The following is an 18,029-nucleotide window of genomic DNA, read 5'->3' on the forward strand; positions in this document are numbered from 1 at the left end:
AGTCCTGGGTTTGCCAAACTTAAACATCTTCCCAAAATATAAACTGGAGAGGCCTCTGGGAGTTATAATCGATAAGACGTTATAAACGGATAGGCATCGCTGAGGAAAAGGCAAATTACTTTTGAGAAGACAATTGGGAATATGAGCTAACACATCCAGGCCAAAGACGTCTTGCCAAAATGAGAGGAACATTAACTTTAGAGAATAGTCAAACAGACAGAATGGCTACGAAGCATGAATGAACAAGGAACAATAAAAAGCGAGATTATGAATGCATCGCACAGCCGTGCTAAGGAAGGAAACATTCGTGGAATCTGTGGAACAGAAAAGCTGGGGCAAGCTACCAAGTCAAGTCCAGACCCTCAGCGTGGCCTACATTGATGTTACACAATAACAGGCGACAAACCACCGTCCAGCTGGTGGGAATATATTCCGAGAGAAATGTTTAACTTGCCTTTCGTGATGATGCTTTAAAGGCTGTAATTGGCTCAAGTCCTGGAAAAAACATATACAACCTATACTCTTGCATACACCTCATGGACATTCTTGGTTGTAATTGGTGGCCAACACAATTGGAAAACAATAGGATCATTGCTCCATTTCTCAATTCTGGCGTATTCATTAAAGGGGTAGTCCAAGTTATTTTTTTGTTCTTTGTAGGTTTCTAATTAAGCAGATGTAAGGGTTTTTCAATTCACTCCATCTACAGTGGCCCTGTTCTCCTAGTTAGCTGAGGGTCAAATGAGCTGTGATGTCAGCTTACTTCCCTGCTCTGATGACGTTCGGTGCACAAGCTTGAGGGAACAGGAGGAGCAGCAGTCTGGCTCTGTGCACTGAACCTCACTATGAAGGCTGTGCTGGTTGGAGTAACAAGCCACGCCCCCTGCACTGCCCATCTGCTGGTCACGCCCCCTGCTGGTCACGCCCCCTGCACTGCCCATCTGCTAGCTGGGCTTTCTGCCCTCGTCTCCCCTCCCACTGGATTCCTCAGTAAAGTGTAACCCCTTCTGCCATTAGCAGCACAGACTCAGGGTTGGAGGCTTTGCCTCAGATACTGAGCAGCTGCAGGGTTTCCTCTTCTCCAGGCAATAAAGGGACAAATGAGGTGCACAGGATCCTCCCTCCGCACCCTGCAGACACAGAGCTGACAAAGACCAGAGGAGTTCTCTCCTCTGTACTCTTCTGCTGGCTGTAAGGGAGTGTCTGCATAGCATTGCACAAGAACAGGTAGGGAAGATCCTGTGTTGTACTGTACAGCTGGGACTTGAGGTCCTACACATACAACATGCTGCTGAGTATCCCAGTCAGAGTGCAGAGAGGGCAGCACTCAACATTTGCAGAGCAGGGGGAGGGGAAAGGCAGTCTTTGTTGACACTCAAATATTTATGAGGAAAACCTCAGAGATTGTTGTTATACCCCCCACAGCTCTGCAACTGCATGTCAACAAAAGGGCCACAACAGAACTAGGGAAATGAGGAAATACAATTTTTATTTGCCTAAAACTTGCGTAGCTTATGTAAATATTGCTGACCATCAGATTTACAGTGCTTCAAAGTGCAGAGGGTGCTGCAATTGCAGAGAGCAGAGCCTCTAGGTGTAATGGCAACACCCCCGGACCGCATCTGCAGGCCACAAAACGGACACAGTCGTGTGCATGAGGCCTAACACTCATATGGCAATAAAAAAACATGGCACAAGAAAAGTACATAAAAAATGCACGGACTTCACCACCCCTGTTTGGAACACTTGTTGCAGAATGGGAAGTGTTGTGCTACCTCCCCTCCTGTCAGCTTCGCTCATCGTTTCTGGTCATCAGCCGACTATAGGAATGTGATGAAATGGTACAGAGCTTTTCTACAGTTTAGCGGCAGTCAAAGCTGTCTAACCTCCCCCTACTGGTCACTGGTAGCATTTCCATAGCGATAAGTCACAAATACCTACCGTTAGACAACCCTTCTTGACACTTTAGGCATGACTCCTCATGTGCAATAACAATTTCTGCACCAGAGTCACTGTACTTTCAAACAAGTTCATTTCATTTAATACAGAATGGTGCAACTAGCCAATTTCTAAATCATTTAATTTAAAAAAATCTGCCTGCATCCACCTGAAAAAAATCCTGCAAAGTCAAGGCCACCAGGGGTCTCGCTTCTAACTAATTTGCAGTCCACTGCCTGTTCTGTAAACTCCAGAGCTGAAAAGAAACATAGTGAGAAGTAAGGGAAAGGACATCACAGCAGTAAAGTGCTGGCAGATTTCACATAAGGGAGACTCCCCCTGCTTCTGAGAGAAATGCATCTAGCTGTGCAGATAAAACGGGGAATAATATGGCTGAAAGAAGCCAAAAAAACAAAACAAAAACAAAAAATATTCCTTCACAGATATGATTGAACAAAGAAGCACAGCCAGCCATTACGCAGATTTTTTTTTTGAAAACTCCAGTACGTTTTAAATTTCCTCAGCTCCGTGTAGATCTCCAGGACAGCATTATATTGGAAGCCCCTAGTGCTCGGTCACCGCCAACAAAAAGGAGCAGAGGTACGCTACTCGCGGCAACACCTGCAGTGACCAATGAGTAGATGAAATGTTCACAGCACAGGGATATTTGACACCTAAGCGACACCCCTCTCCACAAAAGCTTGGGGGGTGTCATTATCCCATAATATGTACATACAGTACATCCTGTGCTTTATGATTTAGTGATTTATAACGTTACGAGCTAGAATGCACCTTACATCATGGAATTCTGACCCATCAAAGGATGCTGGGCGATTTCAGCTCCGCAGACTTGTGAATGCAGCTCTGGACTACAACACAAGCTGTAACTCATAATCACTATAAGTAAGGCAACATATTTCCAAACTTGATTTATGATTCTATTATTGTCCAATACAGCTAATAAAACAAGGAGACAAGTAATAAAGATGTGCAGGAGACGGCAATCCTGTCTTCTGCCCCGCACCCCGATCCCTCTGTGCCATATTCAGACCAATTAGTCAGCTAATTGCTGCAATAAACCCACCTTCGTCCTGTGACAACGGTGTAAATCTCCCCGGCTATATTTTACATGTCGACATGGCCCCATGGGATACTCGTCACAAGTATTTTTATATCCTGGCCATAACTCTGTTAATTAATACGGCTCTGGCCAGTATCCTGTGCGCGAGATTTATGGTGCAGTACATCACAGCGATGGGAGACGAGACGACTGGGTCACGCAAGGAGGCAGCAGCAGGACTCCAGGGCTGCGCTAAATTGCCATACACATCATCCAAATAGGCTCGGCCAATCTTACCTGTCACTGTCCGCGGGCCGCAGCGACGGGAGGCGGAAGCTCGTGTTTCTGTCCAGCTTTGACTGACTCTTTGTCCTCTTTATTGAGCCTTTTAGACGTTTGCTGAAGAAGCCCTTAGGGGGAAAAAAAAAAAAGACAAGAGGCGGTGAGAGTCACGTACGGGAAAAGGTCCTATCCACAACATGTCAGTATGCCATTCAAGAAGAACTCAACAGCCATGGTAATAATCATATATACTGCAGCAATCTTTTGTGTAGGCTATACGAATTACACATCCTGAGCTTCCTGCTTCATCAACAAAAACATGCAGGTCAATAGAAGTTTTTTCAGAAAATTTAGGACCTCATTCGCAAGACCGTATTTTTCTTGCATTTTTTTCATCTTAGATGCAGATCCATTCATTTCAGCGGGGCTGCAAAAAATGTGGGCAGAACACTATGTGCTGTTTGCCTCCGTATGTCCACACGCCCCCCCCCCCAAAAAAAATGATGCAAACAAGAATGGGCATTATTACAATGGGGCCCACGGGATGCACAGGGCCGGGAGCCGTATTTTGCGCACCAAAAAAATAGATATGGTTCTATGTATGAGGCCTTATGCCCATGACCGTGTCTGATCTGGATTTTTTGTAGATACCACAGGGACCCGTTAATTTCAATGGGTCCAGATAGCACACAGATGTCATGCATGTTCTGTCCGCATCCAATAGTCAGTTTCGAAAATTATAGAACATGTCCTATTCTTGTCTGCGGTCCTGTGCACGAGGCCTTAGGCCTTGCGGATGGCACACTGACTCATTACTATGGGGCCAGGCACACATCCATATAGAACATGTCCTATTGTGGTCCGTATTGCGAACAAGAAAAATCCTTTCTAATGATGGGAGCGTGAAAAATGTGGAATGCACACAGCAGGTAACCCGATTTTGCGGATCCATTGTTTGCAGACCAAAATACAGATATGGCCGAGTGCATGAGGCCTTGGGGTGCAGTCACATGACGATGGGACTGCTGTGCCCGCACGGTGGGCCGCAAACTGTAGATCCGCGAAACACAGGCAGTATGCACCCTGCCTTGTGGTGCAGACCCACTGACTTCAATGGGTCCACGATCTGCATGATGCAGCAAAGGTTGGATATGTTCTAATCTTTGCAGCATGGAGGCACCGACCAGAAAGCTTGGGTCTGTGCCCCCGCACCGCAAAAGATTTGACATGTTCTATCTTTCGCTGCATCTGGCGGACCGTGGAACTCGCGACACAGGGTGCATACTGCCGAAGCCTGTGTTTCGAGGTGCATATGGGAGGTGCCCAGGTTTAGCAGATCCATTGTTTGCGGTCTGCAACGCGGGCACGGCCGTCCCATGGTCAAGTGAATGCACCCTTACACAGCAGTCAGCAACTGGGACAACCACTAGGGGCGCTGCAACATCAATGAGCATCCGTTACTAATAGCGGATACCAGGGTAACTCGGAGATAGCTAACTAAAAGATTAAAATGCATAACACATGGGGGTAAGTCACAGACTAATATTTCCAGGTATTTGGGTCAGAACATTGGGATAAACGATCCTTAATAATCAGGGTGCTGTCACATTGAATGGAGCTAAATGTGTCCCCGGAACATGAAGAAAATCTGTCAAAAGAAAAATGCTCTAGTTACCGCCGTGCCTCTGGGAGAGATTTTATAAGCCGCGGCGCCTGCAACCGTAGTCAATGATTCATTATTTTATTAAGAGATTTTGTGCTTACAGCTGCCTGCACTTATACCCCATGGAAGAAATCACTGGCTGGCAAATTAGAAAATGTACTACACACTGGGCGCTCAAACGAATGTGATATATGGACGGCCCGGGGTCAGCCGGAGATGCCATTTCCAGTGGCTTTCTGCTCTGCTCACAGAAGGGGGTCTCTCGTGGGGGACCACCCCTTAAATCAAGGCGCTTTAATGTGCTGTGCACCTGCGTTACTTGCATATGATCAAGAAGAGCATCTATTCAGGGAGAGCAAAAATGGTGAGGAATTAAAGCACAAAATGAAGTGAAAATCTGCATAAGGTTATTTCACATAAAACTGGAAGCCCCTTAAAGGACTTGTCCAATTTCAAGAGGAAACTGGGCAACTCAGGGGGTCAAGTTGCAATAAAGAATAGTTACTTACCTGACAGATCCCGCGCCGCCGCTCCGGTTCTCTCCCAGCTGGGGTGGTGACATCACGTGGCCACTGCAGCCAATCACCGGCCTCAGCTTGACTGCAGCAGTCACAGGTTGTCACCGCGTCATCGGGGAAAACAGCGAGATTGGTCAGGTAAGTAATCCTCTGTTATTTAGTACTGTTCGCTCCCCTGGGTTGTCTGGTTTGCGCTTAGAACAGGACAACCTCAGTAATGGGGTATTCTCCTCTTATTAAGGGATAGCATACCACAAGAATATGCCAACTCTTTATGATCCGTGGTGGACCAACTTCGGAGACCTCAACCAAATCCGGAGAATGAAGGAGATGCTTCTTTAGCGCTGCTTTCCCTGCACAGCAAGACCTGACAACCTGGCTCTGCTAGGCCCCTTCACTTACAGGGCATCTGTCAGCAGTTTTGTACCTATGACACTGGCTGACCTGTTACATGTGCGCTTGGAAGCTGAAGGCATCTGTGTTGGTCCCATGTTCATATGTGCCCGCATTGCTGAGAAAAATGGTGTTTTAATATATGCAAATGAGCCTCTAGGAGCAATGGGGGCGTGACCATTACACCTAGAGGCTCTGCTCTCTCTGCACTGATTGACAGGTCCTGGCATTATGATGTTTTCACAGCCTGGTCCTGTCAATGAAACTGGAAAGGAAGTTGTAGAGAGAGCAGAGCCTCTAGGTGTAACGGCAACTCCCCCGTTGCTCCTAGAGGCTCATTTGCATATATTAATACATAATTTTTCTCAGCAATGCGGGCACATATGAACATGGCACCAACACAGATGCCTTCAGCTGCCAAGTGCACATGTAACAGGTCAGCCAGTGTCATAGGGACAAATCTGCTGACATTTATCAACGCGGTCGTTCCCCTGCACAGTGAAGGGGACCCATTACTATGTTGCCCTAAGGTGGGACTTCCAACAATCCTAAGGTAACGGCATACTCTAGCGGTATGGCATTACCGTATTCTTCACTTTATAAGACGCCAAAAGTGGGGGGAAAATGGTTATGCGTCTTATAAAGCGAATAAAAGTGAGCGCTTACATTATGGAAGCGCTCACTAGTATGCATTAGGTGCCAGGAGCAGGGAAGAAGCGCTGCAAGCGCCTCCGGTACTCACCCTTCCTGGTCTTCTTTGCTGGGGCCGGAGCAAGAGCCGCTAGGAAAGCATTACTTATACAGGCCGCGATGTACGATCTACATATGTATTACATCCACATGACAGACCGCACCGGCCTCCAGTCGATGTACTCTACACCCTGATATCTTCTATAGGACAGACCGTGTAGACAAGTGCATGTAATGCATACCGCACCGGCGGTCCCTGGGAACACTACCCAGGAATATATATTACTATAGAAGATATCAGGGTGTACAGTACTAGAACATATGCAGCTTCCACCCCTGTTAATAGCTCAGATGCAAAATGCGTTGTGGCTCGGTTTACTAATTATTGTCAAGCGGACTGTCGCCCTTTATATAAATCATCTGAACTGAGTCTCCGGGAATAAAATCCGCTATCGGCTACCGTAATTACACAATCAATGTCAATAAGCTAGAGATAAACCTCTAACGACGCTTCGGGCGTTCGCCGCAGCCAGGCTCCGATCAGCTCCCAGGAGCAGTTTCATGGACAATATGCCTGCGTTCAGCCGTCATAACAGAGACAAGACGGAAATGACTGTGCGCAGTCCGGGGTTTCATAAGGAGCATTTACTGGCGATCTGGCCAAGCAGAACCATGGGACAGGTTTTTTTTTTTTTTTTTTAAACTTGCAATTTTTTTTTAACAGCAAAAATAAAATAAAAACTGACCCAATTATAAGCCAACGGGACCATCCCAATTTATTGCAATCCATTTGAACAATGGCCATTCATAGCTGTCAGGGAAACCAAAGCGCTAGTGTAAGCAAAGCTGTGGACATGCAGTGATTTTAAAAATATCTGTTCACATAGATTGCAGGGGTGTGGAAAGAAGTCTGGGGTGTCCCGCAGAACTTAGAGAGGACCTGCCCCCATTCCTGACAGGTCACATTCCCCATGTAATAACAATTCTGGAGCATTTTTTCATATAACTTTATGTCGTATGTAATATTCCTACTAGATTGGGGGTTATCAGTTAGAGGTGTGTCTCTCTGCAAAATCGGATACTGGCAGCCAGGGGTACACCTAGCCTTTCTGCTGCCTTAGGCGAAAACTGAAACGGTGCCCCCCTCTTCCCCCAATGCCAATTTCTTAACCTAACCCCTTTGCCACAATGAAACCGCTCAATGCCGATGGCACTTCCGCTGCCCCTACCTGAAGCTGCCTGAGGTGAACGCCTCACCTGGCCTCATTGGTGGTGCACCCCTGTAAGACTGGGCAGGGACACCCCCCTACTGGCAACCCTCAGTTATCAATTTATTAATAACTTCTAGTAGGAATAATAGAGGGATGGCACCACTTAGGGTACTTTCACACTAGCGTTTCTCTTTTCCGGCGCTGAGTTCCGTCCTAGGGGCTCTATACCGGAAAAGAACTGATCAGTTTTATCCCCATGCATTCTGAATGGAGAGTAATCCGTTCAGGATGTCTTCAGTTCAGTCTTTTTGACTGATCAGTACAGAGATAATACCGCAGCATGCTACGGTTTTATCTCTGGACAAAAAAAAACTGAACACTTGCCTAAATGCAGGATCCGGCATTTTTTTCCATAGGGAATCCGGCCGAATCCAGCATTCAAAATACCGGAATGCCGGAATCGCCCTTCTGGTCTGCGCATGCGCAGACCAAAAAAAAGATGAAAAAAATAAATGCCGGATCTGCTTTCCCGGATGACACTGAAAAGACGGATCCGGCATTTCAATGCATTTGTAAGATGGATCAGGATCCTGATCAGTCTTACAAATGCCATCAGCTGGGATACATTTTGACGGATCAGGCAGGCAGTTCCGGCGACGGAACTGCTTGCCGGATCGCTCTGCCGCAAGTGTGAAAGTAGCCTTAGAGATATAAGAATAGAAGGTCCAGAAATGACATTTAATGTGGAATACGATTATTTATTAAAACAGACAACTCCATGTTCAGAGCGGTGACAGCTCCTCTTTGGAAGGGTACTTGTACCGATTCGAAAAAAAAAAAAAGGGTCTGATTTTACCCCTCCAGGAACAGCGCCATTTTTTCCCCACTGGGGTGGAGTCTGGTACTGCAGCTAATTTCCATTTAAAGAGGTTGTCCTAGGATCAACCCCAAAGAAATGTATTTTGACACACAGTTTACAACGGTAGAAAGGAATGGAGCGGAAGCAATGCTAGCCTTGCCAAACCCATGCCGTCCCGGTTATGAAGGTTCTCGCCAGCCTTGGTTTACCTGGTGCCATCAATGATGTGGAATGCCGACATGTTGTCACTGACGTGTCGACATCTCCAGGGTCACTAATGCGGCCATGTTGAGTCAACATGACATCACTAGCTACAGAGACCAGCTGGAATCGGCAGGGGATGGGCGAGTATTACGTCGTGTGTTATTTTTCCAACTTTGTAAGCAGTTTTGAAAAAAAATAAAAAATAATAATTTGTTTTTCACGGTCTTGAACAAACACTTTAATGCTAACACAAAACTGCAGATCGATCTAAAGATGGTGTATAGAGCAGGAGGAGCTGAGCAGACTGATATATAGTTTCATGGGAAAACTTTTAGATGAATAATAGACAAGTTATACTAAATCTCTGCTTATTCTGCGTGAAGGAGTCAGGTGGGCGGATACTACTGATTAGGACCGCCCACATGACTCCTTGGCTCAGACTGAGCAGAGATTTAGATGAATAAAATACAAGTTATATAGTTTTATGGGAAAACTTTTAAGATAACTCATCTAAATCTCTTATTCTGCATAAAGGAGTCATGTGGGCGGTCCTAATCAGTAAGATCCGCCCACATGACTCCTTAACTTTAGATGAATAAAATACAAGTTATACTAAAAGGTTTCTCATAAAACTATATATCAATCTGCTCAGCTTCTCCTGCTCTATAACTTGCTGTCTTCGGATGGAACTGCAGTTTCATGGTGACCGGTCCGGATGTCGTGACGCTACAACTCTCAACATGTACTGGAATCAAAAGCTTATATTAAAGTAAAGCAAGCCGGCGCCAATAGTTCTCATCCTAAAAGGTCCAGAAATATTATATTTACTGGAAGATGCAGCCTCCCAAGACTGATGGTAAAGCCAATTTGCTATGGCATTAGCACAAAAATCAGGATATTCCAGCACAGAAGATCCTCCAAACAGCAGCTTATTATATTAAAGGAATATTGATTCAAGATGGCGGGAAAGCATCTGAAGGAAGATGCATTATAATGCATGAAAGCACTGGGGCGGGATAATCTTATCAGAATAATGCAGAGTTGGGAATCACAGGCTATAATTTAGTAATGTGAGACCAAGCGACCATGAGATAAAGTCCCTCCTGCCAAGAAAAAGCAATGCCTAAAATGCAGCAGGGGAAGGTGTACCAGTGGCTCCATCATCGCTTTTATGGACGTGATGTCATGCTCAGAACAGGGCTCCATCATCAACTGACCAAGGGGGCTTTCGACAATATTATAAATGTATAATATATCGCTAGGATATGCCACCAACATCCGATAGGTGCAGATCCCTATATCTAGAACGGAGCCCGCAAAGATAGGTAGAACGGCTCATGAGTGAGTAACTGCCCTCCATTCATTTCTATGTGACTGCTGAAAATACCTGAGCAGAGTCTCGGCTATTTCCATCAGCGCCATAGAAGTGAATGGAGCAGTGGCCGCGCTTGCGCTGTGCGTTTCCCATTGATTTCTATGAGACTTCCAAAAATAGGTGAGCGTACTGCTCGGCTACTTTTGGCACTCCCATAGAAATGAATGGAGGGCAGTCATGCATCTATTCTGCGGTCTGCTCTATTGAACTTTGTGGGCTTCGTTCCAGAGATGGGTGCAGGTGCTAGAGGTGGGACCCACACCCATCAGACACTGGTGGCATATCCCAGCGATATGCCCCCAATTTTTGTATTGAAAGCCTGAGAATGTGACTTTCTTCACCTTGTCCAACTAAAAAAGTGCAGTGTGCCACACAAAAAAGGTACGATATAAGAGAAGGGCCCCCCATAAACTAATCCCCAACCTTCTGGGCCAAAAGACTCCTCCAAGGGTAAGCCGAAAAAGAGCCGTCTTGCTCTGGCTTCCACCTGACCTGCCATGCCAGGTGTTTGCCAAGAGCCTGAGTCGAGGGCCCCCACGCCTATCAGATATTGGGCATATCCTAACTAGATGCTCCCAATGTATGAGAGGGGCCAACCCCTTTAATGGTTGAACAAGGCTTTTCATTAGATAAGTGGCTTAGGCAGGGTGCTGAATCTCCTTCAAGAGACCAGTCCTGTATGGAGACTTACTGGGAGTACTCCATGGTATGGGGACTCATTCGTAATGCACTATGGGAAAGGATTATGCAAAGAGGTATCTCCCGAGAAAAGGGAACGATCTCGCCAGCGCCATCTACTGGAAGTGGCCTCCTATGAATCAAGATCTGACTTTCCAACAAGCCTTGGGATTTGACAAGGGAACGTAGCCAAGATAAGAAGTCGGATCTCATAGGCAGCCACTTTCAATAGATGGCAAAATGGTTCTCTTTCTTGGGCGATACCTCTTTGCACATTAGATAATTAAAAAGGGTCCTGATCAAAATGAATAAAAAGCCTTAAAAGTGACCCTCCGGTTCAAGAGAAAAAAATATATAAATCACATTAACTGGGGAACACAAAGAACTTCTGCATGGTGACCTCTTTTAGTGCCAATTTCTGGGTTCCTCTTCTCCAAGATGGCAGCACGACCACCTGATGCATACTGCTCATTTGGTAGTTCAAAACACTTCCTGCTGCCCCCGGATTGGCCCGCACTGCTCATGTGAGCAGTGCTGGCCAATCGGAGAGCAGGTCTGGTCAAGCAGGGACTATCTTGGACTACTAAAATGTAATCTGCGAAGAGGCCATCTTAGATGACAGAGGAGAAGCCAGGGAACTGGTAGATCTGCAGCTGAAAAGATGGAAAGGAGGTCTCCAGATACGTGTTCTGTTTGTTCCTCAGTTGGGATGCGATAATTTTTTTCATGAATCGGAGGGTTTGCTTTAACGTCATAACTCTTCACTGGAGCCTTTTAACAGCATCTAGATGGCAAATATTTCTTTTTTTTTTTATAATCTGTGCGATGATTACCATAATTGTTGGACAACCCCTTTAAGTAGGGGGAAAGAGAGGAACAATAGTCAGCAAATCCACTGAGGAAGGATAGGGGCATACTATAGATCCCTATGCATGTATGCCATGATCAGACATGGCATGGACAAGGACGGGGCTACCACACAGCTGCTGTTTTGTGATTCCAAGTCATGTCCAAGTCATAAGTCCCATGCAAAAAAAAAAAAGAAATAAATAGCAGTCTGACAGAGTTGTATCATGACAAACGTGAGGTTAAGGGGGTTTTCCAGGGTCTTGATATTGATGATCTGTGGGGGGCCCTCACCGATCAGCTGCTCCCCACAACCTAGCTCTTGAATGGTGCAGGAAGCACAGCGCCATCCAAAGTGTAGTGGACGCACAGGGTTACTGCTGCTGAGGTCACTTTGAATGGAGCTGTGCTTCCTGCTCCAAAGTGCTAGCGCCAGAACAGCGGATTGGTGGGGATGTGGGGTGCCAGGCCTCCACTGGTCAGATAGATCGGAGCCCGGAAAACCCCTTTAACTATTAAAGCAGTCGTATTGAATTTTCATTCTCTAAGCACTCCTATGGAAATTTCCAAATAGGACTCCTAATAGTCTAACTTATACCGATCAAACGTCACAAGAAATCGCCTAAAATATTTGAAACGCGCCGGTCAGGCACAATGATGTGACAAAACCCAGAGAGCCTTCATTCTGCAGCAACAACTTGTCATTCAAACCGGCTGTGGGGTCCCTGGGATGCAATTAAAGCGGTAATATAAGCATATGTCAGGCCCAACTAGCGCAGATTTAACAAACCGTATCCCCTGGCAGGATTGCGCCTGGCCCTTGGAGCGGTGCGGCTACACGACACACTGACAGAAGGGAAGATTCTGGGGCTGATGCTCAAACAAGGCAATCGTCGGCGTGTATACTCTTGTAGATCACTTCTGACATGGAACATTGCATACCGTGAGGATCTAGGTGCCTGGTGCAGAGGCTGATCTGTTCTGACCGCCTACAACCCCCCCCCCCCCCGCTGACTACGTGAGCAGCGGTATAGGAGGATGCTACCTTGTATAGGACATACATTCATATCTAATGATTCATCCAGCATAACCATATTAATATGCACTTGGCGGCAGTCGCGACAGTCTGCAATATAGGTTTACGAGAATGGCAGACATGATTGACAGATTGTGATGACCATAAACTTAATGGGGCTCTCCGGGACTACAGATACCGATGAGCTATCCTCAAGAAAGGCCATCAATATCAGATCTGTGGGGGTCCTACACTCAGCACCCCCACCAGTCGGATGTTTTGGGCAGCTGCGGCGCAGGAAACTATACTGTGTATAGAGCACAGCTCCATACATTGTGTAGTGGCCACGCTGAGGTACTGCAGCTCAGCTCCCATTCAGATAAATAGGAGCTGCGCTCTACTATGTCGGTGCCAGAAACCACACAGTGTATGGCGCCTTCTGCTTTCACTTCTTACACTGTACTGTCTCCGGTGCCACTGCTGCCCGAACAGCTAATAGGTGGGGGGTTCCAGATGTCGGACCCCCACCGATCTGATAGGTCAAAAATATTGGCAGCCCGGACAACCCCTTTACCTGAGGGAAATATCTGACCTTTTTTTTTTTGCTGTAAAAGTTTAGCATATGTCACTTTTGCAAAACTATTTGCAACTTTTAGTGATTTTACACCACTCTTACCACTTTTAAAAAGGCAAGCGAGGTGCGCGCCAGATTTATTAAATTCCACTTTTTTTAAGTTACTACACTAGGGGGTTTTGGTAAAAAGAAACCGGAGTAATATCTCTAAAAGTGGGATTTTTAAAGATTTTTAAAGATGCAGCAGTTTTATCAAATTGCTGCAAATTACAGCAACGAAGGCTCAAGCCACCAGACCGACCCCAAATATTCCCCTTCTGATAAATCCCCGCCATCAATGACTTTTCTTTGCCTCAATTTTGCATAAAATTGTACCTTTTTGTTGTGGCTTCTAAGCAAAAAAAAAATAGCAATTTCACTGCAATCGGTGAAGGCACCCCGAAGTCTACCTGTACATAGTGCGGCTGAACGCACATATGATCCGCACTTATTTCAGTTTGTTTCTGCACCAAAATCTGCAATGTCTAACAGGTTTTTGGTGTGGACTTGATGCGGTTTGCTGCAGATCTCACTCTTCCATTGTAAAGGGTGAAATCCACATAACTGACATGCTATTGAATTTGGATAACCGCGTGGCAGGTCAATTTCCGCAAAGCGTACATGAGATTAGTGTACACTTTGCTGGTGCTGTAATACTCTGCCGTTTTTCTGCACAGGAACCCGAGCTGAAAAACCGCACGTATTCCGCAGCGGGTGTTCTGAAGGGAAACTCCCGCTGCAAACATGCATTCCTTACGGGCTTAGGGGCTCTGTTTGCTAAGCGGTTCTGCCTGCGTCACCCACAACCACTGCAAGGGCTGATGGAGCATACTGATACGTGCCTCCGACCAGGGGCGCCCAGACAGAAGACAGCCCGAGCAAAAACGTAAATTGGCTTCCGCAGAATATTTGGATGCCATATAATAAATATTATAAGGGTACTTTCACACTAGCGGTTTTCTTTTCCGGCACTGAGTTCCGTCCTAGGGGCTCAATACCGGACAAGAACTGATCAGTTTTATCCCCATGCATTCTGAATGGAGAGCAATCCGTTCAGGATGCATCAGGATGTCTTCAGTTCAGTCACTGAACGGCGTTTTGGACGGAGGAAATACCGCAGCATGCTGCGGTATTATCTCCGTCCAAAATTCCGGATCAGTTGCTGGAATGCCGGATCCGGCATTAATTTACATTGAAATGTATTAGTGCCGGATCCGGCATTAAAAATACCGCAATGCCGGATCCGTCCTTCCGGTCTGCGCATGAAAAAAGAAAATAAAAACTGATCCGTTCTTGCAATGCATTTGTGAGGCGGACGCATCCGGATCCGTCTACAAATGCTGTCCGTTTGCATGCAGATTGCCGGATCACTCTGCCGCAAGTGTGAAAGTAGCCTAAGACTGTCGGAAGAGGTCGGAGATCGTGTACTATCCATATAAAGGTTGTGTTTTGATAGTGGTCATTCTACAGGTCTCAGTGCGGTTTCCAAGCATGCAGCCATATTGTGAAGGTCTCGCCTAGTGGCGCGGGGGCACGGAGAGGATGAGATCTGTGACTGCGGAAGGCAGGAGCACCGGGCAGCTGGAACATCTCAGCAGGTTTTTCCTGACCTTCACTTTTTGCTGACTGAGTTGGCTTTTGTTACACTTTACCGGGGACTAGAGGAGCCAGCGGCAGGCGGCATTCCCTCACATCCAATTACGCTCTCTGCTAGACAAAAGTAGGTCCTTGCCGCATCAGTATTACCGCTACCAAGGGGCATTCTAACCGAACCTAATGTACAATCATACGGCTGTAGTGATTCTTAATCAGATTGGGCACTGATGGTTATTACCCGCAGAGAAGCTGACATCCTGCTCCTACCATACAGCTACTGAACCGTGCATATGCTTAACCCTTCCGTTTCCTGCAGAATACTGCTCATCGCTGACTTCGGTGCCACATAAATCTGAATTGTTATGCAGTGTTGCAATGCAGATGTGCATATGCCATTCAGGGTCGATGGAAAGCCGACTGACGGCGCTGTCACTGAACCCGTTACTGGTTGTCACCCGGCACCTGTCAGTCACGTGGGAAACCCAGATGTGAAAAGCAAGAGAATGCTTCAGACATGTGGGTAACTCTACGTCAAACACTAACACCCCGGGGGTGTACAGGTATAGGTGCCTGCACATGTCAGAACAGGCTACGGATGCACAGGAAAAATCCCCTCCCTCATATGACTTTTTTTGCCTCAAATTTTGCATAAAACCATACATTTTTGTTGTGGCTTCTATGGAAAAATGTCAGAATAGGCTACATATGAATAAGTGGCGGACGCACAGGAAAAAAAGAAAAAATGTGAAAAATTAATGAGTGGAATTTAGATGAATGCAGCACTATATGAATACGGCAGAGGCTGCAGAGCTCTGTGTGCAGAACCCGCAGGAAAGCCCCGGCCAACACAAATCACTGCAAGCGACTTACGGGGACTTTAAAAGGGGAGGTGTTTGCAGGGTCCATGGAGTTGGCCTTGTCAGATGCACTGGTCCCAGAGATGCTTCTCCTTCGCGGTGACCTCTCGGCTGGCACCTCTGCGGATGGAAAGAACAAGAAGAACGACATGAGAAAAAGGAGAGGCTGTCAATAAAAACCCATCTGCACCCAGAACAAGAAAGACAACTTCGCCAACGATAATGACAAGCATCTTTTTTTTTTTGTGTTTCATCGTCCAAGGTTGACAACATAACTGGTCTTTACATTTCATGGTTAGATTCCTACGAGCAGAGTAAATAAAAAGAACTCCGCAGACGCATCTCGCGGAAGAGGATGAGACTATATCCCCGGGGCGGTGAACAGGTGCATTCCGCCGGGGGAGACTAGGAGTGCTTACAAGATAAACAGTTCAGCGAAACTTGCCCACGACTTGTAAAAAAAATAAAAATTGGAGGGGGGAGGGGGGGAAATGCGGGGTAAAGGAAAGAACGCATTCATGACGCTACACAACTAGAAAGAAGCAGAAGGTTTTCAACATCGACAGAACCCATTAGTAACACACATACAAAGACGTTCGACGCGACACAATGCACAAGACAAACCAAAAGATGAAGAAGACAAACATGACTCATGCAATAGGAGGGTGAGCAATGAAGCAGCAGATTTCCAAACGTGCTAAACTTACATGTCACTGGCCGTCAAAGGGTTAAAGAGCAGCCTCGGCGCTTTACACATGCTCAGAGAAAACCAAAAGGCAGCAAGGAAAAAAAAATAAAAAAAATCGCCCCCACATTTCTTTAGGAGTACCTTTATCGCAAGTGCTACCCATTTCTACGTCAAAGGTTGGGCTGTATCCAACTTCCGAGAGGCAACAAAGAATCCCGCACATGGGAGCGGATTTAGATCTTACGCAGCTCTCCACCGGTCCTCGGGAACGTCGGGAGGAATGGCTGAGCCCGTGCAGCCTGGCATAGTCCACTCTTCCGGGGGAAACTGATGCAGCAGAGGCGAACAATCCCGGGCTTTTGGCCCAAGGGATCCGTGCTACTTCCAATTCAGAAAGAAGAAGGATCTGATCCTTCTGCTCCCCCTCCCCTGCCAGTGTGCGGAGAGCAAGGAGACACACACACGACTGCAGCTATTCAATCAATCGCCTGATCTGCACATCCTCATTAGATATCAAGCTATTTACAGATGCTCAAGCGCTCCGGCATTTAGTGGGAGAAAGTGTCATCAGGGCTCCCCAGTCTGTGCAAACAACGAGCACTTACTGAAAAGTGCCGCCAGTCTGTGCCAGTGCAGAACCCCCCCCCCCCCCCCCCCAAAAGGACTAATTAGCAGTTATCTAGGCAATGACACGCTCAGAGCGGGGTAAATATAACGAGAGATGCAAAGGAGACTTGTCCCCTGTCTAAGGAATCAATAGCTTAAAGCAACAGGGAAAGCTCAATGTGTCGGTGGCAAAAAATAAAATAAAGTAAAGGCACAGAACATCAAACTCATGGGTCTAATGATAGCGGAAGACACAACATAAACAGTAGGTAAAGAATATACATAAAAAGGGAAAAGCAACCGAAAACTACTGTTCCTTCTGCACCTGGACTCCGAAAGACAGAAGAAGAAGGAGAAAAAGAAAGACTCTACTTGATAACCAAGACAACAGGGCACTCAGAAATTTCTAAGAGAAAGAACACAAAGTCGTTTTAGAGCAACACAATCTCGTGGCGTCCTGGATAAAACCACAATAGTCCTGCCCCCCTTCCCCCTTTAATATTCCACGATAATTGCCTCCTCTGCAAAATTACAGCTCACTCAGCGGCCGGAGAAAGGGATGTTTGTTAAAGTGAAGATGCAGTCCCTGTCTCGGATATTACCAGCCTGCCACTTGGACTCTTCCTCCTTGCATATCACTGGCAGACTCAAGGTTTCTGGCTGCTGCTTTTTTATGTCCTTTGCACTTGCTCAAGTAATGCATTCTGAATCGTCTTCCATGCAGATCTAGCAGAAAGTCGTTGCTATGTTGAGCCGAGGCTGCGGTTCCTAGGAGCTAGGACAGAAATCTATACCATCGCAGCTCTTCCAAAATTAGACGTCTCTCTCCCCCCCCCCCCCCCCCCCTCGTCCATCCCCAGCTTGCTGCACGCTACTCTTGCATTATCACCTGCTGCAAAATCAATGCAGCCCTCCTCTGCTCAATAGCTTCTATTTC

At 46.5% G+C, this 18,029-nt stretch overlaps 1 protein-coding gene across 6 annotated transcripts in view; it reads right to left on the reverse strand.

Annotated features, from left to right (window-relative positions):
* RASAL2 (RAS protein activator like 2) overlaps positions 1 to 18,029 on the reverse strand; it is a 294,933-nt gene that overhangs the window by 61,226 nt on the left and 215,678 nt on the right. For 5 of the 6 annotated variants that reach the window (XM_040406661.1, XM_040406658.1, XM_040406656.1 and 2 more), the window contains 2 exons: positions 15,812 to 15,918; positions 3,296 to 3,408 (listed from right to left, as the gene is read on the reverse strand). In XM_040406661.1, the coding sequence (XP_040262595.1) occupies positions 3,296 to 3,408; positions 15,812 to 15,918 (220 nt within the window). Of the gene's footprint in view, positions 1 to 3,295; positions 3,409 to 15,811; positions 15,919 to 16,627; positions 17,085 to 18,029 lie in introns of those variants that run through there. The other variant, XM_040406662.1, reaches the window with a different exon arrangement.

Source organism: Bufo bufo, chromosome 9, assembly GCF_905171765.1.
Source record: "Bufo bufo chromosome 9, aBufBuf1.1, whole genome shotgun sequence".
Taxonomy (NCBI): Eukaryota; Metazoa; Chordata; class Amphibia; order Anura; family Bufonidae; genus Bufo; species Bufo bufo.